This window comes from Rousettus aegyptiacus, unplaced genomic scaffold (genome assembly GCF_014176215.1).
Source record: "Rousettus aegyptiacus isolate mRouAeg1 unplaced genomic scaffold, mRouAeg1.p scaffold_m13_p_5, whole genome shotgun sequence".
In the NCBI taxonomy this organism is placed as follows: Eukaryota; Metazoa; Chordata; class Mammalia; order Chiroptera; family Pteropodidae; genus Rousettus; species Rousettus aegyptiacus.
In genome coordinates, this window is record NW_023416308.1 from 74,449,373 (window position 1) to 74,470,462 (window position 21,090).

The 21,090-nt window shown below is 33.6% G+C and overlaps 1 protein-coding gene across 4 annotated transcripts in view; it reads right to left on the reverse strand.

Moving 5' to 3' along the window:
* UVRAG (UV radiation resistance associated) overlaps positions 1-21,090 on the reverse strand; it is a 249,482-nt gene that overhangs the window by 129,829 nt on the left and 98,563 nt on the right. For all 4 annotated transcript variants that reach the window (XM_016161480.2, XM_036221513.1, XM_016161481.2 and 1 more), the window contains 2 exons: positions 17,139-17,244; positions 4,364-4,490 (listed from right to left, as the gene is read on the reverse strand). In XM_016161480.2, coding sequence (XP_016016966.2) covers positions 4,364-4,490; positions 17,139-17,244 — 233 coding nt within the window. The remainder of the gene's footprint in view (positions 1-4,363; positions 4,491-17,138; positions 17,245-21,090) is intronic.

Sequence of the window (21,090 nt, forward strand, 5' to 3'; positions counted from 1 at the left end):
AAAAAGAAATAATAACTGACAGGAACTTCATATAATTTATTTTGGCAATAAAAAATATCACAATTTTTTATTCATTGGAATTACCAAGAGGAATTTCTCTCCCCAGATATGAACAATGGAATCTGATATATCTAACCTCTTCTACACACAATGTCACTTAAGCAATGTATTTATTTTTGTGACTGCTTACAAAAATGAATGAAAGAATCTGTAAAATAGGAGTTGAATATGGCTAGTTACAGAAGTCTAACAGGTCATTCCCATCAAATGGCTTTCCAGTTAACAAGCTACATCTATAGACATATTTGGGTTAGAGAATCTTCTTGTTTCATCTTTCATTGCTGAGAAATATACCACTGGCATCAAACTTTGAAGAATAAAGAGATTCATTAAAAAGGCATACAGATCTCCATCCTTTCTACCAATCTTATCCTGAGATAACTAGAATCTATAAGCTGTAAGAGATCTTGACTATATAATTTAAAATTCTGTTTGGTTTGTGAAGAGGAAATAGGTCCAAGTAAGTTGAATGACTTGTCTAAGTACAGACCGAGAGAATAATAGATCTTTAATTCAGATCTCTTAATTCGATGAGACCAAATCAAAGAAATCTTTGGGGAAAATTCACTTCACCCATCCTGTAATAAAAAGGAATATAACAGAACAAAGTTCACCATCTATTAGTCCACAGGCCAAATGGAAAAATAGCAAAACATCACTTAGTTGATCTGTTGGACACATATTAGAGAAAGCAACGATATTTTGCCTAGTGGAAACAAGACAGGCTTTGGAATCAAAGAATTCTAAATTTGAATTTAGATCTGTAAGTAATTTGTATGACCTTGGGAAATGTCTCTGAGCCCAAGTTCTTTTACTCCAGGATAAAAGAGGTAAAAATTATTATCTCTCAGGACTATTTTCATAATTAAATGATATACCATAAGTGAAACATCTGGCATGTTACGGGATTTCAACAAAAGTTATCTGTTTCATAGGATATATTAGGATTCAAACAAATGTATTTTGTAAGGCTTTAGATAGCATGGAACAGTGAGAAAAGCACAGAATTTGGAGACAGAAGGTCCGGGTATACATCTCAACTGTGTTCCTAAATATCTGTGTATACCTAGCCTAGTCACTTACATTCTCAGTATCTCATATATAAAATGAAGGGAAAAATATTTGCCATCCTTAGCTTTCAGGAATGCTTTAAGGATCAAATATGATCATCTTTGTGCAAGCGCTTTCTAACTATAAAGTATAAAGGTGTTATTGTTACAATCAAGATACAAATAGCATTAAAAAGCAGCTTCTTCCTACAAATATTAAGGAATTCTGCTTCTATAAAGTTAATATCACTCCGTAGCCACCAGTGAATTCTTGAATTTTATCAAGATTTATAAAACATATTTAGGTTCTACTAAACACATTTCCTCAGGACCAGTGTTTCATACCATTTACTAAACCAAATATCAAGCAAACTAATTTAGATAGAGTGTTGCTGCTTCTCAAAGACTTGCGGGTTAAGACAGGGCAAAAGACCCTGTAAATCAACATATAATTATTTAATGAGAAGGTTATCCAGCTTGACACACTAATGTGGGGAAATCTGTTTTTTATTAAACATCATAAATTAAACTACTAATATCTGTCAAAAATGAAAATGTATATATTAATGAACATTAATATTGAAAAGATCTGCTCATGACCTAGCTGGAAGCTGCTACAGACCACAAGTTGGGAACCACTGCCTTTGAGGTGCGGGAGTGGGAAGATCATGGGTGTGGAGTTAATGAGGCCCTCACAGTTATGTGGCCACTCAGCAAGTCAGCAGCATGGATAGAAATTATCTTTATTTCTCTACCCAAGAAATCAGCCTGTGCCAATAAATTTTTATAAACAAAAACATAAAATATATAACAGGCACCTGGTTTCTTCCAAATGTTTATACAAATTAATCCCTATGGCACTAGTATGAGTTGCTATCCTTACTGCATAGATATGTAAAATGATGCAGAAGTTAAGAAATTCCTTTATGGTCATTCAGAAAAACTTGTAGCAAAGGTTAAAAATCATATATTACTGACTCTGTATCCTAACTGGGCTGAGAACAAAGTGCCTAGATAAGTGTCAAGTGCCAAAAAGAAGTCTTAATATGTAAAAAGCCACTAGTATTATTCACATTAGCAAATCTCTTCACTACTGGCTAGTAAACACTAAACCAAAGCTGCAAACACAAGTGACAAACATATTTTCCCTCTTTGTGTTACCAATACTAGTGACTTAAGTGCTTCTAAGTATTTCGATTTGGTTCAAGATTCATTAAATAGCTTTAATTATAAGTGTAATTGACTTACAATGTGAATAAATAAATAACCACAGCAAGAGCTACAGCTGTAGGGCCACTACCATAACAGCAACTGCTAATTTGTCCCTAAGACTTTTGAGGAACTTTTTTTTGTGCATTAAAAAAAAAAAAAAAGTCAACACCACTGACAAAAATCGATTGTGTTTCTATATATCAGCAACAAGTAAAAAATAAAATTTAAAGATATTTACAATAGTATCATAAAACATCAAAAAACAAACAAATTCAATAAGTCATGAGGAACATCCTATGCTAATGACTAGTTTATTTCAATAATGTTTTGTAAAGAAGATCTAATAAAGGCATGTATCATATTCTGGGGTTGGAAGACTCAACACTGTAAAGATGTCTATTATTCCCTAATTGTATAGATAAATGTATTAAATGTAGTCCCAATCAAAATCCTAACAAGATTTTCTCTTTTGTGTAAAACTTTATATGAAAATGCAAAAGGACAAGAATAAATAACCAAGGTGACCTTTAAGAACATCTAAGAGGAATAACTTTAACAGCTAGAAAAGACCATTATAACATAAGAGAAATTTAAACACAGCGATAATGACAAAAGAATAGAAAAACAGATCAATGGAACAGAGGGTCCTGTAACAGATATGTATGTACATGGCAAAAGTGAAACCGCAGTGCAGTGGAGAAAGGAAGGCCTTCAATAAATGGGGCTGGGTCAAATGACTACATGAAAAAGATGAATCTTGATTTTTATTTTATGTTTTACACACCAAAAAATCAATTCCCGATCAATAATTGATATGTGAAAAGTACAGTAGTAAAACACTAAAAAGAAAACATAGAATAACATCTTTATGACATTAAAATAGGCATATATTTCCTAAACTGGTCATAAAAAGCCAAAAATATAAAAGAAAAGATGAATAAAATGGAATTTTTGTTCATGTAAAGGTATCATTAAAGAAGGAACTAGCAAGCCACAGAATGGGAGAATATATTTTTAATGCTTATTTCAAAGAATTCACATGCATAATATATAAAAAAGCACCTATCAAAAAAATGTCAAACCCATAAAAAATGGTGGTGGCGGGTGGGAGGAGAACTTCAACGGGTACTTCACAAAGGAGTCAGAGTGTATTTTAATCAGCAAGAAACATATGAGATAGTAGTGCCCAACTTCATTAGTCTTCGGGAAATTTAAAATTAAAACTGCAGTGTAATGCTACAACATACTCACCAGAAAGGCTAAAATACAAAAGACAGAAAGTACTAAACACTAACAGGGATGTAGGACAGATCTCACACACTGCTCGACGGAGAGGAGGTAAACTGGCACAACCACCTTAGAAAACTTTTGGACACAAGCTACTAAAGCTGAAGATATGGTATACCATGACTGTGTAATTCCATTTCTTGATTTATATCCAACAGAAATGCATAAAAAAGCATTAAGGAACATGTCCTATAACATTCACAGAAGCATTAACTGTAATAGTCTCAAACTAGAAATTACCGAAATGCCGAAAACAAGAATAAATTCATAGTCATACAATGGCATACTATTGGCAGTAAGAGTAAACTAAGACTACATTACATTTAGGTAGAAATGAATTTTACAAACCAAATTCTTGACCACAAGCCAGCACATTAAATGTACATATGTAGGATTCTATTTATATAAAGTTCAAAATTAGGCAAAGTCAATCTTGGTACAATAAGTAAAAGTAGTGGTTAGACCGGCTGGAGATGTTCAGGATGGAAGGGAGCTGCCGAGGTTCTGGGGTCCTCAGAATCCTCCATATCTTGATGGAAACTGCTTATGTAGGCATATTCACTTTGAAAATCTGAAATATGGTGTGTGTGAGTGTGTATTTGTACAATTTTCTGTATGTATCGACTCTAAAATACTTCAAAAAAATTTTTTAAATATATCAGCAAATTTATACAAAGATGACTATTTGAGCCTATGGAGAAGAAAGGAAAACTTAAATGTGGAGGTTAGACTATGCGTATGGTGTTTTTACGTACCTTTGTCCTGTAATGCAATTTGTTGCTTATGCAGAAACGCCACCTCCCGTCCCAAAGCTTTCTTTTGTCTTTCCAGTTCATTTCGAAGCACCAAAATCTTTAATTGCAGGCACTCACTTTCTTTTTTCTAAATAATTTAAAGCATAAGTAAATTTATGAATATAAAAGTCATAATTATGAATAATTATGCATTCATAATGTTTCAAAATGAATAATGGTTTAAAGCACTTTAATACTCATCTAACTTATAGATCTCCTGGGCAACTTAGTTATCATAGGTAATTAATGTAACTTAATTATCAGCACCCATCATTTTAATGGAAAGAGTACAGATGTAAGAAAAGAATAAGAATAAAAATGAATCTATAGTCTGAGGACAGTTCTTTCTAAAAATCCAGAAGACACTAAAAAATATATCAGACCTCTTTCCTGATATCACAATACAATAAGATGAAAATTACTAATAAAAAAGAAATGGAGTTCTAAAATGTTAAACAAAAGAGTTGCCAAAGGACCCAACAATCCCATTCTTAGGTTTATACCCAAGAGAACTAAAAACATGTCCACACAAAAACCTGAATATGAATGTTCATAATAGCATTATTCATAATAGTCAAACCGTGGAATTAATCCAAATGTCCATCATCTGGTAAATGGATAAATAAAATGTGGCATATCTATAAACGGAATATTATTTGGCAAGAAAAAGAAATAAAGTACTGATATATGCCACAACATAGATGAGCCTTGAAAACATTATGCTAAGTAAAAGAAGCCAGTTTATAAGGGACACAGACTTTATTTACACAAAATGTCCAGAAGAGGCAAATCTATAGAAAAAACATAAATTTCCATCCTTGCCAAATTGAATCAAGGTACTCTAATATCCTGCAGATTTCAGAGCAGGCCAAGCAGGAACCTAGGGCTTTCATTCCTTCCAGGCAGTAACCAACTAAGCTTCCCCATATGGAGGAAGCCTGGACTTGCAGCAGTAATGAGATAACCCTCCCCGTCCCTGCTGGGTGACATCAGAGAAGGCCTAGTGAAAAATCAGAACCTTCACTACTAAGCAGCACTAGTAGGCCACCTTATTCCTCATGATATCAGTGGAGGCCATCTGGGGAGCAGAATCAAGGCACTCATTCTTCTCCCAGCCAGGTAGGCATTATTGGAGGCCTAGTGGAGAGCTGGAACTCCCACTCCCAGCCAGAAGTAATAAGTGCGCACACACACACATATCATTTGGGTGTCAACTGAAGGAACTGGAGAACCTGAACTTCTACACCCACCTAGCAGTAATGAGATGGTGCCTTTCCCTTCCCCTACTAGAAGGAGAGCTGTCAGAAGAATCCAGGTAAAACAGAAATTTTGAATAAAATCCAGAGACTCATAAAATAATACTCCAAATGTATAAATTTCCATCAAAAATCACTCATAACAAAAAACAGGAAGATGTCAAAGTAAATGAAAAAGGGTAATCAATAGATGTCAACTTGAGAAGACAGACATGTTAAAATCACCTGACAAAGACCTGAGAGCAGCCATCATAAAAATGCTTCAACAGCAATTAAAAACATGCTTAAAAAATAATGAAAAAACAGAATATGTTTGCAAAGAAACAAAGTCTCAGTAGAGAAAAAGAAGATATTAAGAAGAATCAAATAGAAATTTCAGAACTGAAAATAACTAGAACAGGACTAGGATAATAACAATAGGTCCGACTGTCAGTACCTTCCTCATGTAAGGGGATCTGCTGGATCCTTGATAATTCAATTATTTCCCCATTCTGGGCCCTTCCCTATTGCCACACTCTTCATCTTGGATCACGTTGAAGAAATCTGATGAAAAAGAAAATGTGTCCAACTACATCTAGTTGAAAACCTCAGTGATAAAGGGTGTTAAGAACCAACTGACAGAGCAAGTTGCAGGTACTGAACCATGGCTTAATCAAATCATGCCTAAGAAAGATCCTGTCAAAATAGTATGATGACATGCACATAGAGAAATCCTTACAGTAAATGGCGAGTTACTATTTTTTAGACAAAGAGAAGCGCCTTTTCATCCAACCCTAAGATTACTTCACAAATATCTTTTTATCCTGTCACACCAGGAAGCTGATAAAGGACCCATCAAAATTATACTCAGTAGAGCAAGTATCATGTGTCCAGGCTTAATTCCTGGAGCGAAACTTTACCCTGCTGCAGTAGATATGATTGTTGCCATCATGCCAGAAGGAAAACAACATGTTCTGTGCGTTGGAATCATAATATTGAGATTTGAGAGCCAACAAAGGAATTATTTAAACAATGGGCTGTGGCATATGAAGACATATATAAATGAGCCTCAGAAAGAATGCACCGAGCTAAATATAGATAGATATTGTGCTGTATCTGTGTTTGTGTCTGTATGTGATGGCATGAAGACAATACCTCTGTGGTTATGCTGAATAAACTCAATAGATGCTAAAATTTTTTTTAAAAAAAGGAAAAGGAAAACATAGTGAATGAGCCCAAGAGCCAGAATGTAGGAGATAGAGAAAAGAATTTTTAAGCTGAAAGACAGAACAGTAGAAACTGTCCAATCTAAACAACAGAGAGTAAATAGACTGCAAAAAAAAAAAAAATGAACAAAGCCACAAGATCTATCATTTGTATCATCATGTACCAGGAGGAAAGATGAAAGGGCAGGAGTGAAAAAGTGCTTGTTGAAATAATAGCTAAAACTTATCAAATTAGGCAAAAGAAATATATCTACAGATTCAAGAAGTTAATGAATCCCAAACAGAATAAATTAAATGGAGAAAATCCCCAAATAAATGAAACCAAAAGCTGGTTTTTTGATAAGTTCAATACAAGTGATAAAATGCTAGCCTGGTTAACCAAGAAGAGAGAAGATATAAATTATTAATATGAGGAATGAAAAGGAACCATCACAACTGATTCCATAAACATTAAAATAATAACTAATACTAGAAACAACTTTTCCCTCTGCCCACAAATTTGATAATTTAGATGAAATGGACCAATTCGTTCTAGGAAAAAATAGATAATCTGAATAGGCCTATATACATATATATATGAAATCGAATCAAACCTTCCAAAATGGAAAGCACCAGATGTAGATGGTTTCATCATCTAGGTGAATTTTACCAAACATTTAAATAAGAATAATACTAGTTCTTTAAAATCTCTTCCATGATATAGAAAAACTTCCAAACTCTCTATGAGGCTAGCATCCTCCTAATACCAAAGCCAGACAAAGATAGCACTAGAAAGGAAAATATAAACCAATATCTCTCATGAACATAGATGCTAATTCCTCAACAAAATATTAGCAAATCAAATCCAACAATGTATAAGAATTATATATTGTGGCCAAATGGAATTTATTCTAGGTATGCAAGGCAAGTCTGACTTTTAATAATCAACTAACGGAATTCACCACATAAACCAGGCTAAAGAAAAAAAATCATATAATCTTATCAATAGATGTTGAAAAAGATGTGACAAGATTCAATACCCATTTATGATAAAACAAACAAACAAACTCTCAGCAAACTGAGAGTAAAGAATTTCCTAAGTTGGTAAAGAACATTTGCCAAAAAACGTATAGCTATCACCGTATTTAATAGTGAGAAACCAGATGCTTTCTTCCTAAGTTGGAGAACAAATTAAAGATGTCCCTTTTAACCACTCTCTTAAACATGTTCTAGAAGTACTAGCTAGGCAATAAGGCAAGAAAAGGAAATAAAAGCTATATAGATTGAAAAGGAAGAAATAAAATCATCTTTGTTTATAGATTATATAATTGTCTATACAAAAAATCCCACAGAATCGACACCCCATCCCCAAAAATACCCTCCTGGAACAAATAAAAGATTATAGCAAAGTTGCATGATTCAAAGTTAATAACACAAAAGTCAATTGCTTTCTTATGTAATAGCAAGACACAACTGGAATTTGAAATTAAGCACAATATCAATTACATTAGCATAAAAATAGAATAATTAGATATAAAGCTAAAAAAATGTGTACAAGATATAATGAAGAAAACTACAAAACTCTGATGACAGAAATCAAAGGGGATCCAAATAAATGGAGAGAATGTCCATGTTCATGGACAGGAAAAAGATATTAAGATATCAAATTTTCCCACTTGATCTACAGATTCAGTGAAATCTCAGAAAATTATTTTTTGGATATCAACAAATTGATTCCAAAGTTTACATAGAAAGGCAAAAAACCCAAAATAGCCAACTCAATACTGAAAGAGAAGAATGAAGTTGGAAGACTGACACTATCCAGTATCAAGACTTACTATAAAGATACAGTAATCAAGACAGTGTGGTATGGATGAAAGAAGAGACAAATATATCAGTGGAACAGAGTTAAGAGCCCAGAAACAGATACACACAAATGCAGTCAACTAATCTTTTAAAAGAGCAAAAGCAATTCAATGGAGAAAAGATAGCCTTTTCACCAAATGATGCTAGAACCACTGGACAGCCACAAGTAAAACAAAACAAAATATTTAGATACAGACCTTACATCCTTCACAAAAATTAACTCAAAATGGATTACAGACCTAAATGTGAAATAAAAAATTATTATACAACTTTTATAAGATAACACTGGAGAAAATCTAGGTGACCCTGAGCTTGGAGATTATTTTTTACATACAATACCAAATGTATGATCTATTAAAGAAAAAATCGATAAGCTGAATTTCATTAAAACTACTGCTCTGCAAAAATCACTATTAAAAGAATGAAAAGACAAGCTACAGGCAGAGAGGATATATTTGAAAACCACTTATCTGATAGAAATGGTGTTCAAGATATGTAAAGAACTCTAAAAACTCAACAATAAAACAACCCAATTAAAAATGGGCAAAAGATCTGAACTATCACCTCATCAAAGAAGACATACAAATGGTAAATAAGCATATAAAAAGATGTTCAACATATCACTAAGGAATTGCAAATTAAAATAATAATTAGATACCATTACATACCTATTAAAATAGTTAAAATCCAAAATACTAACAATACCAAATGCTGGCAAGGATGTGGAGCAACAGAAACTTGCATTCATTGTTAGTGTCAATACAAAATGGTACAGTCACTTTAGAAGATGGTTTGGTAGTTTCTTATAAAACTAAACATAGGCTCAATGTATGATCCAGCAATTGCCTTCCTAGACAATTATCCAGATGAGTTGAAAACTTATGTTCCCCCCCAAAATCAAAAAGTGCACATGAATATGTAGAGCAGCTTTATTCATAGTTGCAAAAACCTTGTAAGCAACCAAGACGTACTTCAATAGGTCAACAGATTAAAAAAAAAAAAAAAAAAGCTAGTATATCTGTACAATAAAATATTATTCAGCAATAAAAAGAAATGAACTATGAAAAGACATGGAGGAGCCTTAAAAGCAGTCAATCTGAAAAAGCTACATACTATATGATTCCAACTCTATGGAAAGAGTAAATAGATCAGAGGTTGCCAGAGGTTCTGAGGAAGGGAGAAAAGGATGAACAGGTAGAGCACATGGAATTTTTAGGCCAATGAAAATATGATGTATGATACTATAATGGTGAATACATAACACTGTGCATTTATAAAAAACCATAGAATGTACAACTCAAAGAGTAAACCCTATTGTAAATTACAGACTTTAGTTAAGAAACTGTATTGCTATTGATTGAATAATTGTAACAAATGTACACTAACATAAGATGGTAATAATAAAAAAAATTGGGGGAAAAAAGGAGAAATGGAAAATTTCTGTACTCTCTGCAGAATTTTTCTGTATACCTAATTCTACTCTGAATAAAGTTTATTTTTTAAATGATGGCACTGTACTTTCAAAAAAGTCAATTTTACAGACTGTTCATTTAATAAAACAAATCTTAGACATTCTAACAGAGATACTATTAAGTTTGTTAAATAAGTTTGTTAACTTATCTTTCCATAAAAATATTTCCTAATTAAACCTATAAAACAATGGTTTAAACTTTATTCAGGCTCCCTTTTAATACAAATACTTTGTCAGAATTTGCCTCCAGATAAAATCTGAAATCCTGCCCCCAAAATGAACATGTGTGTGCTTGCATGTTTGCATTTATACACAATTACTGCATTAAGAATGTATGTACTCTTCTCTCCTGTTCTTTATTAATAGTGTCAGTAATATACTTTTCTTGATTTTCCATGACATGAATCTTAATGAAACAGCAATCTGGCTGTACCTAGTAAATTCTTGTCTGTCCTAAGAAATATACTAATTTAAATTGTAATAGAAAAAAAATCCATTCATTAAATAAACTTAATAGGTTACTAAGCCCTGGGATAAGTTAGTGGAAAACTTTAAAAGAAAAAAGTCAGCATCTCTTTTTGATTCACTGACAATGAGGAAGCATGGGCACTTGGCAAAATGAGTAGTGGTATGGCCTTGTTGAAGGAATGGCGTGAAAATGACTTGACAGTTGTGAGGAAAACACTTTATAGCTATCATTTCTCACCCAAAATGCCTCATCTCTGAAATACTCATTCTAAACAGATGGCATGACCATCTGTTAAAGACATGTAAGCCAAGAAAATACGCAGAAAAGCTTATTTCCAATCATCATTATTATATTTGACTGAGGAACTCTATGAAATATGGAAATATTGCTAATCAATTTTTCCTGAACAAAGCAAACATTTAATAACCAGCCTACTATGTGCTTTTCAATGAATGAGAAATGGTTTCTGCTTTCTAAGAGTTTGGGTCTAGCAGAGACAAAAGATATTTTGCCTGGCAACCCACTGTACAAACAAAGACTGAAAGTCAATGAGATTACTTATCATTAAAGAAGAAAAAAACAAACAACAAGAAACAATTTGCATTTCTTTAATAATCCAATACTGTGATCAGGAAGTCCTAGGAATTTTTACAACACGGAGGAAAGAAATATGTGTATTTTTAGGAAGCAACCTTTTCCCACAAAGAAGTAAGTGTTCAATTTCCTTAACTTGAAGTTTTCCACAAAATATATCAACTGAATTCTACCTGGGCAAGGGGAAGAACTAGAAAAAAAAATCAAACCTTCAGAATAAAGAGATATACAAAGGTAGTGGATTAAGCAGTTCTATTGCAGGGTAGATGCTCAAATTCAGATATGTTTTCTAGAATCAAAGAACTAAGGATACCAGTTAATCTAAATTCTAAGCTAATCGAGGAAAGCGCATAAATACTGTGTTTGTGTTTCAAACCATGTGCAGAAACTGGCCCATTTACAGAAACATATCAAGTCATTTAAACCCAGGACTGTGAGCTCTAATTTCTGATGAGTAAACAAACCCTGCCCAAGTGAGATCTGCTTCTGACCCTTTCTAATATATCTAAGGCAAATGCTCAAAGATCCTAATGTTCTGCAAGTATCTTCTAATGGGTTTCTGTGTTCTATTCCATTTATCTGTTTATTCCATGTATAGGTAATGTAATATGTGTATCTATCTCCAATGAATCGCTTTAATTGGATTTTAGTGTTTTTATACAATATTCTCTTATCTGAAGATACATTTCATTTACTTGAAAACACACATATTCCTATTTATGGGTCTTTACAAAGGCAGTGATGGGCATGTTAAAAAGTCATTTCAGAATGACAGACTAATTTGTATATGATGCATTAGAGAAAACAATTTTCTTCTCATAGATTACATTGGAGCAAAAATGCCTTAAGCAAAATTTCTCAAAGCATCATCCAGGAAACCATGAGGGTTCCTGAGACCATTTCAATCTATGAGATCAAAAATATTTTCATAATAACATTAAGCTATTATTTCCCCTTTTTACTCTCATTTTCTCATTACTGTATAGTGGAGTTTTTCAGAGTCTATAAGATTTGTAATATCACAACAGATAGATTGCAGAAGTATATATGAAAATCCACTGGTCTTTAATTAATGTAGGGATTATCAATAGATATAGCCTGAGTTCTCCGAGATCTTTACAACTTTTAAGAGCATAAAAGGGTCTGGAGATCAAAAAGTTTGAGAACTGGTGGCTCAGGGCATATTTATCTATATTAGTTTTCCCACCAATATTGAAAATAATTAACAATCTGAAAAGAAAGTTCACAGTTGTCCTATAAGTTAACAATTTTGCTTTTAAATGTCATTTATAAGTTGTTTCTATTGCACCCACACTTACTCAACCACTAAAGAAGGGAAAAATTTTCCTCAGAAAATATTTAATCCAACTCATTAATTTCATAGACTCAGTGGCGACATCATGCCTAGAACCCAGATCCACCTTGGGAGATAAAGCAAAAAGTTTATCATAATAAAATAGATGGGAGTTCTCCTCTGGTATAAGAGAAAGCACCTAACAAACTGGTCCTCCCATAAATAATAGCTATCGACTCTAGATAAAATACAAAAAGCTACTGATTGAGGGTTCTGGAGATTGGTCATTGGTAGGCAGATTTTGGAAGAACCTGGTATAAGCAACCAACACACAGAGTGAATTTCCCCTTTTCTGTGGCTTTGCCCTGAAGATGACTGTGGTCAAACTCCAAAAGAAAGACAACTATATTTCTGGCCAGAAGAACCAAAAGAGATCAAGTAAGCAAAGCCACCAGAATGGAGGAAGCCAGATAATAGGCATCCCCAAATTGTTTAAATTCAGTGTGAGTCTCCAAATTCTAAACTACAAATGCACGAGCAAACATACACGTTTAGTATGCCGAAGGGTAAAAATACTAAACTAAAATCTGAGCCAATGTTCATTGTAGACTAGCCTAATCAAGTTAACTATCTACTAAAATAAAAACCAATATTATTCAGAGCAAAGTAGCAAATCCGGAAGTTCCACAAGATTACACGCACAATGTCCAGGATACTATGCAATCAATATTACCCAACATACAAGCAGCCAGGAAAATGTGACTCACTCTCTAGGGAAAAGACAACTCTGAGATGATCCAGATGTTAGAAATATCAGACAAAGACTTTAAAGCCACTATTATAAATATGCTGAGTGAGAATAAGTAAAATATTCTCATAATGCATAAAGTATTCTCATAAGCATATGAATTCTCAGTATAGTACCAGAAAATATTAAAAGTCCAGGATACTTCTGCTTCTGGTCAAGATGGACTAGGAAAAAGAAACATTGTCCAAATAATTTTACCAGAGTACCATATTCCTAATACCAATCTGATAAAGTAATTAAAAACATTGCGTCCCAATATCTCTAATAAATATAAGCTCAAAAATCCTTAAATTATTACGAGATCAAACCTAGCAAGATCCAAAAAAGATTATATATCGTAATCAATTCAGGTTTATTCTAGATTTGCAATGTTAGTTAAAAATTTGAAATTAAATCAATGTAGTTCAACTATACATATGAACAGAATCGAGGAGAAAAATCACATATTTCAATACGTGCAGAAAAAGTATTTGACAAAATTAAACATCCATTCATGATAAAAACTCTCAGAAACTAGAAATAAGAGGGAACTTCCCCAAACCAATAAATGGCATTGCTACCACTATAGTTAATGGAGAAAAGATGAATCACCTCCTCCTATAAATCAGGAACAGGAAAGGATTTTCATTTTTATCACTTTTATTTAACACTGTGCTACTGAAATAAGGAAGAAAAATTAAATAAGGCACATAAAGCAGTTCAAGTTTGAAGGTACAATGTTTATATAGAAAATCCCAAGAAATCTACAACATATTTATGAAACTAAAATACAAGATTGTAAGGTGAATTTAATAAATTAAAAGGTACACTAGTAGCAAACATATGAGAAATAAAAATGCAAAAACAATCTCTATTTGCAATAATGCCAAAAAAATACCCTACCATAAAACACTCAGAAAGGACTCTAACAAAAGATGTCATAATCTCTAGTGAAAAACACAAGATATTATTTAGAGAATTGAATTTGATACTGTTAAGATGGCAAGTCTCCACAAATTGATCCACAAATCCTTATCAAAATTCCAGCAGGCTTACCTGAATATCAGACCTGAAACAATAAATTGCAAAGAAGAAAACACAGGTACTAAACTTTTAGACCTTGGGCTTAAAGATTTTATAAATTTGACCTCAAAGGCAAGGGAAGCAAAAGCAAAAGTAAATGAATGGGACTATATCAAACTAAAAGCCTCTGCATAGCAAAAGAAACTGTCAACAAGGCAAAGAGACAGTCATCCAAATGGGAAAATGTATTTGCAAACAACACCTCCAATAAGGGCCAAATATCCAAAATATAGAAAGAACTCATACAACTCAACAACAAATGCACCAAATAAAAAATGGGCAGAAGATGTGAATAAACACTTCTCCCAAGAAGACATACAAATGGCCAACAAACATATGAAAGGAAGCTCAACTTCACTAGGGAAATGCAAATCAAAACCACAATGAGATACCATCTCACACCTGTTAGAATGGCTATTATCAACAGAACAAGTAGTAACAAGTGTTGGAGAGGATGCAGAGAAAAAAGAACCCTTGTACACTGCTGGTGGGACTGCAAACTACTATGGAAAACAGTATGGAGGTTTCTCAAAAAACTAAGAATTGATCTACCATACGATCCAGCAATCCCTCTATTTACCCAAAAAACTTGAAAACATTGATCAGAAAAGATATATACACACCGACATTCATAGGAGCATTATTTTCTGTGGCCAAGGCATGGAAGCCACCTAAGTGTCCTACAAATGATGACTGGATAAAGAGGATGTGGTACATAATGAAAGTCTGAGAAATTTTTACAACCTAGAAGGATCTGAAAAAGCATGACTACTAAATGTAGTATGGTTTCCTAAATGGGACTCTGGAAGAGAAAAGGAAAATTTGGTAAAATTTCAGGAAATCTGAATAAAGGATGAACTTTAGTTAATGATGATTTATCAATACAGCTTTATTAATTGTGACAAATGTACCATACTAAGGTAAGATGTTAATAACAGAGAAACTGGTGTGGGGTATGTGGGGTAACTCTCCACACTATCTTTGTAATAATTCCATAAACCTAAAGCTGTTATAAAATAAAAAGTTTAGTTATGTAAAAAAGAATTAGTAGAAACACTGGTGAAACCTGAATAAAAAGTCCATAGTGAATAGTAATGTATCAGCGTTAATTTCTTGATTTGATAATGTACTACATCACATGTACCACATCAAATGTAACATAGTTATATAAGAGGTTAACTTAGAGGAAACTGGATAAAAAGTTTATGGAAACTCTGAACTTTCTTTGCAAGTTTTCTGTAAATCTAAATAAAGAGTTTATCTTTTTAATGGACAAAAATATTTAAATATTTTTTATTATTAAATATTTAAACCTATACTTCTTAGAGACATATGACCAATAAAGAATAAAAAATGTTCATTATAGAAATGTTATTATAAACCAAAATAGGAAAACACTGTATATCCATTAGAAGAGGTGAAATTAAAAAGACTGACCTCTTAAATGAAATGGACAAATCCTTGAATAAGCTACCAAAGCTTAAATAGGTAACTTCAATAACCATATAAGTATTAAAGAACTAAATTCAAAATCCACAAAGAAAGCTCCACACCCAGATGGTTTCACTGGCAAATTCTACCGACATTTAATAATGATTCCAATTATACACACATTCTTCCAGAAAACAGAAGAGGGAATCCTTCCCAGCTCACTACCATAGTTATCGCAGATATCATATTTCGTATGCCTGCTATGTGCCAGGTACAGTACTTGCCATTTTATATATTAGGTTGAACTATATGAAACTGTCACTTATAGGTCAAAATCAGCAATTTTATATAGTTTAAATAGGTTTTCATTCATTAATTTCAAATTCCAAGAAAGATAAATCTTAATAGGTTAATTGTGGTGCTGCTTTTCTACAGTTCATCTATTAAATAATTATCTTGGGCAAATCTTCAAGGTAACATGAAATTTCCATTTGGGAATAAAAGGTCCTCTGCCAAGTTGACAGTACTATAAATGATATCTGGAAGATACTGCCTATTTATGATAATGAATGTGTAAATACTTAAAAAATTTTAGTCAGGATTTCATTTAGCATTTGGATTTTAAGTATCATAAGCCATAGCACAAATTTCATCAAAAGCTATCCATAGTCATGTGGCTTCATTTTGAAAAAAACTCAATTTATTAGTTATAACCACTATTCTGCTTACAAAGACAGACTCTTCATTCCAAAATTAATATTTTTTTCTCCACTAGAAAGAACAACCAAGATATATTAGTATCTTAAATCTGTCCTTTTGGAATGGAATTTCTATTTCTTTCTCAAGGACTTGTTAAAACAATCTTTCCCAAAAGAGAACACTGTCTATAAACCAGCTTATTAAGTTTAATCCAAATAATTTTAAATTTATATTTCAACAATAGGTTAGGCCCTAAAGTTTTTTGTTTTTCTTCTGGCAGCTATCTTTCATTCATTATACAGTTCATGCCTGGAGTTTACAATTATAAGACATCAATAAAAACAGCTTTAAATTATCTTCTAAGTAATTGTCTAAAGTCTCATCTAGCAGAAAAAGCGAGCACCTTGTATGTTACATTATTAGCAGATGAAAAGTTTATTTCCAACATTTAAATGCCAGCAGAAGTCTGAATGAAACATTAAGAGAAAAGAAAGAAAAAAAACTACCTGAAGTTTTTGGAAAAAAATAATTACTATAAGAAGAATATGCTGATCATATTTAGAAATCAAGGAGTTTAAACAGACAAACATATAAAAACATACCAGCTCATTGCTTGTAGATGTGAGTTTCAGTTTTTCTTCAATTTCCTTTCCAATTTTCTGAACAGTTACCTGAGTCTGTTTAATTGCACACTGGGCTCTATGAAGCCTAGAAATAAAAGTTGTACAAAAATTTAAGTGAGTTTATAAACTCTCAACACAGAGCCACAGATATAAATGGAATGAAATGAGGACAAACTGAATTAAGAATGAACTCAAACTGAATGTTTCACAATTCTCTAGCATACTTACAATAGAATACAAAATGTTCTAAAAACATCCTTTCTGTAACTGCTTGACTGCCTCTGATGCACTGAGAGCTGAAATGAAGAACCTTTAGGAGTCTGGAAGAGAGCTTAGAAAATGATCTGGTCTAATCCTTTCATTTTAAAAATGTGGAAAATGAGGCCCAAGAGAAGTTTAGTGGATTGCTAAAATTACCAAGTGAACTTCACTGCCATCAAAGCTGACTATTACTTATGGGAATCCATAAAGAAAAAAGAAAAGTCTCAGTTAGGAAGACTAATTTAAAATAGTAGCCACCATGAAACATCAACATTGAAAAAATTAATTGAAGAAGTAAGGGTTAAAATTCCCCAAATTTGGTGAAAACAAACCCACAAATGCAGTAAGCTTAAAAAGCCCTAAGCATAAGGAAAATGAAGACAATTACATCAATGCACATCATAATGAAATTGCTCAAAACCACTAATAAAGAGAAAATATTAATGGAGCCAGAAAAAAGAAAACACATATGATATACAGAAGAACAAAAGTAAGAATGACGGTAGACTTTTCTTTGGAGCATATAACAGAAGACAGAGGAACAATATCTTTAAAGTACTGAAACAAACAAACAAACAAAAAAACCTATCAACCTAGAATTTTACATTGTGAAAAATCTTTAAAAAATTAAGGCAAAATAAAGACTTTTCCTGAAATACAAAAAAGCTGGAAGTATTAATTACCACCAGACCTGCATTATAAGACATGCTAAAGGAGGTCCTTCAGGGAAAAAGAAAATCTTATCAGATGGAAACATATCTGTACAATATAGAGCATTGGAAATAGTAACTACGTTGGTAAATGTATGATTATTTTCTTATTTTTAAAATCACTTCACAAGGTTATTGACTTTAAATAAAACTAAAAACAATTTTTGTTTTATTTTTGGGATTTAAAATGTGGGTTTTATAACACTGTAAAAGTGAAGTGTATGACAAATGCTGAAAGGAAAAAATGGAAGTATACTATTGTGAGGTTTTCATACTTTACATAAAGTGGTAAAATATACCTTGAAGTTCAACTGTGATAAGTTAAAGATATATCCAGTGAACCCTAAGGCATCCATTAAAATAAAAAAAACCCAAAACTAAAAAAAAAAAAAAAAATTATTATTTTCATTTTTAACTTAATTATAGGTTTGTTTTACTTGATCTCTTTGTCTTCAAATGTGTGGATACATATATGTATATATACACATATATACACACATACATGTACATATATGCATACATATATATGTATATACTTACATATTAAAAATGGTTAAATTTCAAGCTTCCAGTCAAGATGGTGGAGTAGGTAAATGCTGTGCTTGCCTCCTCCCACAACCACATCAAAATTACAACTACAGAACAACCTTCATTGAGAATTTTCTGATGTCTAGCTGAACACAAGTCCCATAACTAAGGATACACAGAAGAAGCCACTTTGATACTGATAGGAGCTGCAGAGACGTGGAACATGTTGATCTCACACCCATGTGTGGTGGTTAAAAATCTTGGCTGTGGAGGTCCCCCTAAGAAGCAAGGGGTCCCAGCCCCACACCAGGCTCTCCAGCCCAAGGTTCCAGAGCTGGGGAGAGAAGTCCCCGTAACTTCTTGCTAGGAAAATCGGAAGAGATTATAGCCAAGAGAGATGGAGGGCAGCTAGAGTCCCAGAGATTCCTCTTAAAGAGCCTGCACATGGACTTACTTGCTGATGGACTCACTTACTCTGAGCTCCAGAGCTGGGGTAGCAGCTCAAAAGCCAACAAGGACAGGGAGGAATTGAATTGTCTGTCTTCAGGGTGAGGGCTAGAGGGACAGCTTTCTCCCGACAGAAGTGCTGAGCCCTCTCCTCACCCGGCCTGCACACAAAGACAGCTGCCATATCTGAGACACCATCAACCTAGCTACCATACCATTCACCTGGCCCTGGTGTTTCCAAGACCCTACCCCACCCAATCTGCAGGCCCACCCAAGACTCTTCCAGAGGCCTTTCCATACAAACAGCCTATCTTAGCTCATGCTGTAAACTTTCCTAAAATCTCTCAAAGGTTTACAGATCTCAAACAAGCAATATTTAGCCTCGGCGTGCCCCATACCTTCTTGCTAAGTGGCCCTAAGCCCAGTACTAATGACAGCCAGCCTCAGTTTGAAACTTAGCCTTTCCCAAGCACTTCCAAGCCCAAGCCCAGAACAACTGGCAACCATCTGCAGATCACTTTGTAGCTCATATTAAGTGCCCCTAGACAGGGCACAGGCATCAGCTAATGTTGGCCTACAAAGGAGCCTCTCCCACAAGGCTCCGGAACCAACACACCCAGTGGCCAGCCTTGGACCACACAAAAGCACCACACAACCACCTCCACAAATAGCAAGGTAGACTTGGCAGACACCAGAGCCCCATGAAAGCGAATTCTCCTCCATGGAGTCAACCCCTGAAAAACAGCTCCTCCACTATAGTCACAGCCAGTCTTCACAACCAGTCAGCCTGAGGGTCAGTCCCTCTCACTGATATGCCAATAGCACATAGAAAACAACCCAAATGTCCATTAAACAGGAGAATAAACAAATTGTGATATACAATGAAATTGGACTCACCAATAAAAAGAAACACACCACTGATATTCATTCACGATATGAATGAATCTCAGAAATATTATCTTTAATGAAAAGAGCCAGAAACAAAAGTACATACTATATGATCACATTTATATACAGCTTAAGAAAAGTTAAAAAGAATCTATGGTAACAGAATCCTAAAGAGTGGCTAGTTGCCTATGTGGGGCAAGATTGACTGGTAGAGAGTAGAGGGAACAAAGAAACTATCTGAGGAGAAGGAAGTGTTCTCTATCTTGATTGGGGTGAAAAGTACATGGGTATTATCCACAGAATTTAACCTTAAGATCTAAGAATTTTGCTGCGTGTAAATTTTACTTGTTTTAAAAAAATTTGTCAAAAATCCTAATTTGAAAGTTATCCTATATATGAGGTTAATTTTACTAGGGATTTGATAACAGCAATACCTCTGCCATCATCATCATCATTATTATTATTATTATTATTATTATTATTATTATTATTCTACACACTAAAAATATGACATATTCTGCACTTCTGGAAATTGCCTGGTAATTATTAAGGATTTCTTAGATCACCTAACAGGGAGTAACTCTTATTATATTATTATAGCTAGTTTCCTCATGAAATGAGTTATTCAGCAACTTCCTCTGGGCTCATAAGGAATCCAATAGAAGAGATTATATTCCGTTCTATTGCTTCTTGTTCTGGGTATGTATGTGTATGTGCTCTCTTGATAGTAATACTCTCTTACAAAGGTGGCTCTAAAGAAATCTAAAAGCAAAGAAAAGCCCTTGTGATGTAGTCCCAGTATACACCTCCAGCCTCATTTCCTGATATCTGTTACCTTATATGCTCAACTCCAGCAATACTGAACTACTGACGATTCTCCAAACACCTCATGCCATTTCTTGGCTTCTGTACCTTTGAGTGTGCTGTTCTGTCTGTCTATATGTTTTCTCTGTCTCAGATAAGTACATGCCTAAATCCATTAAGAGGCAGCTCAAGTATAACCTCTTCTTCAAAGGCTTTCCCTGACTATTCCAGATAGGTAGAAGAACTCTTTCCTCTGGAAATCTGTGGCATCTGTTGTATAAAACGTCACTAAC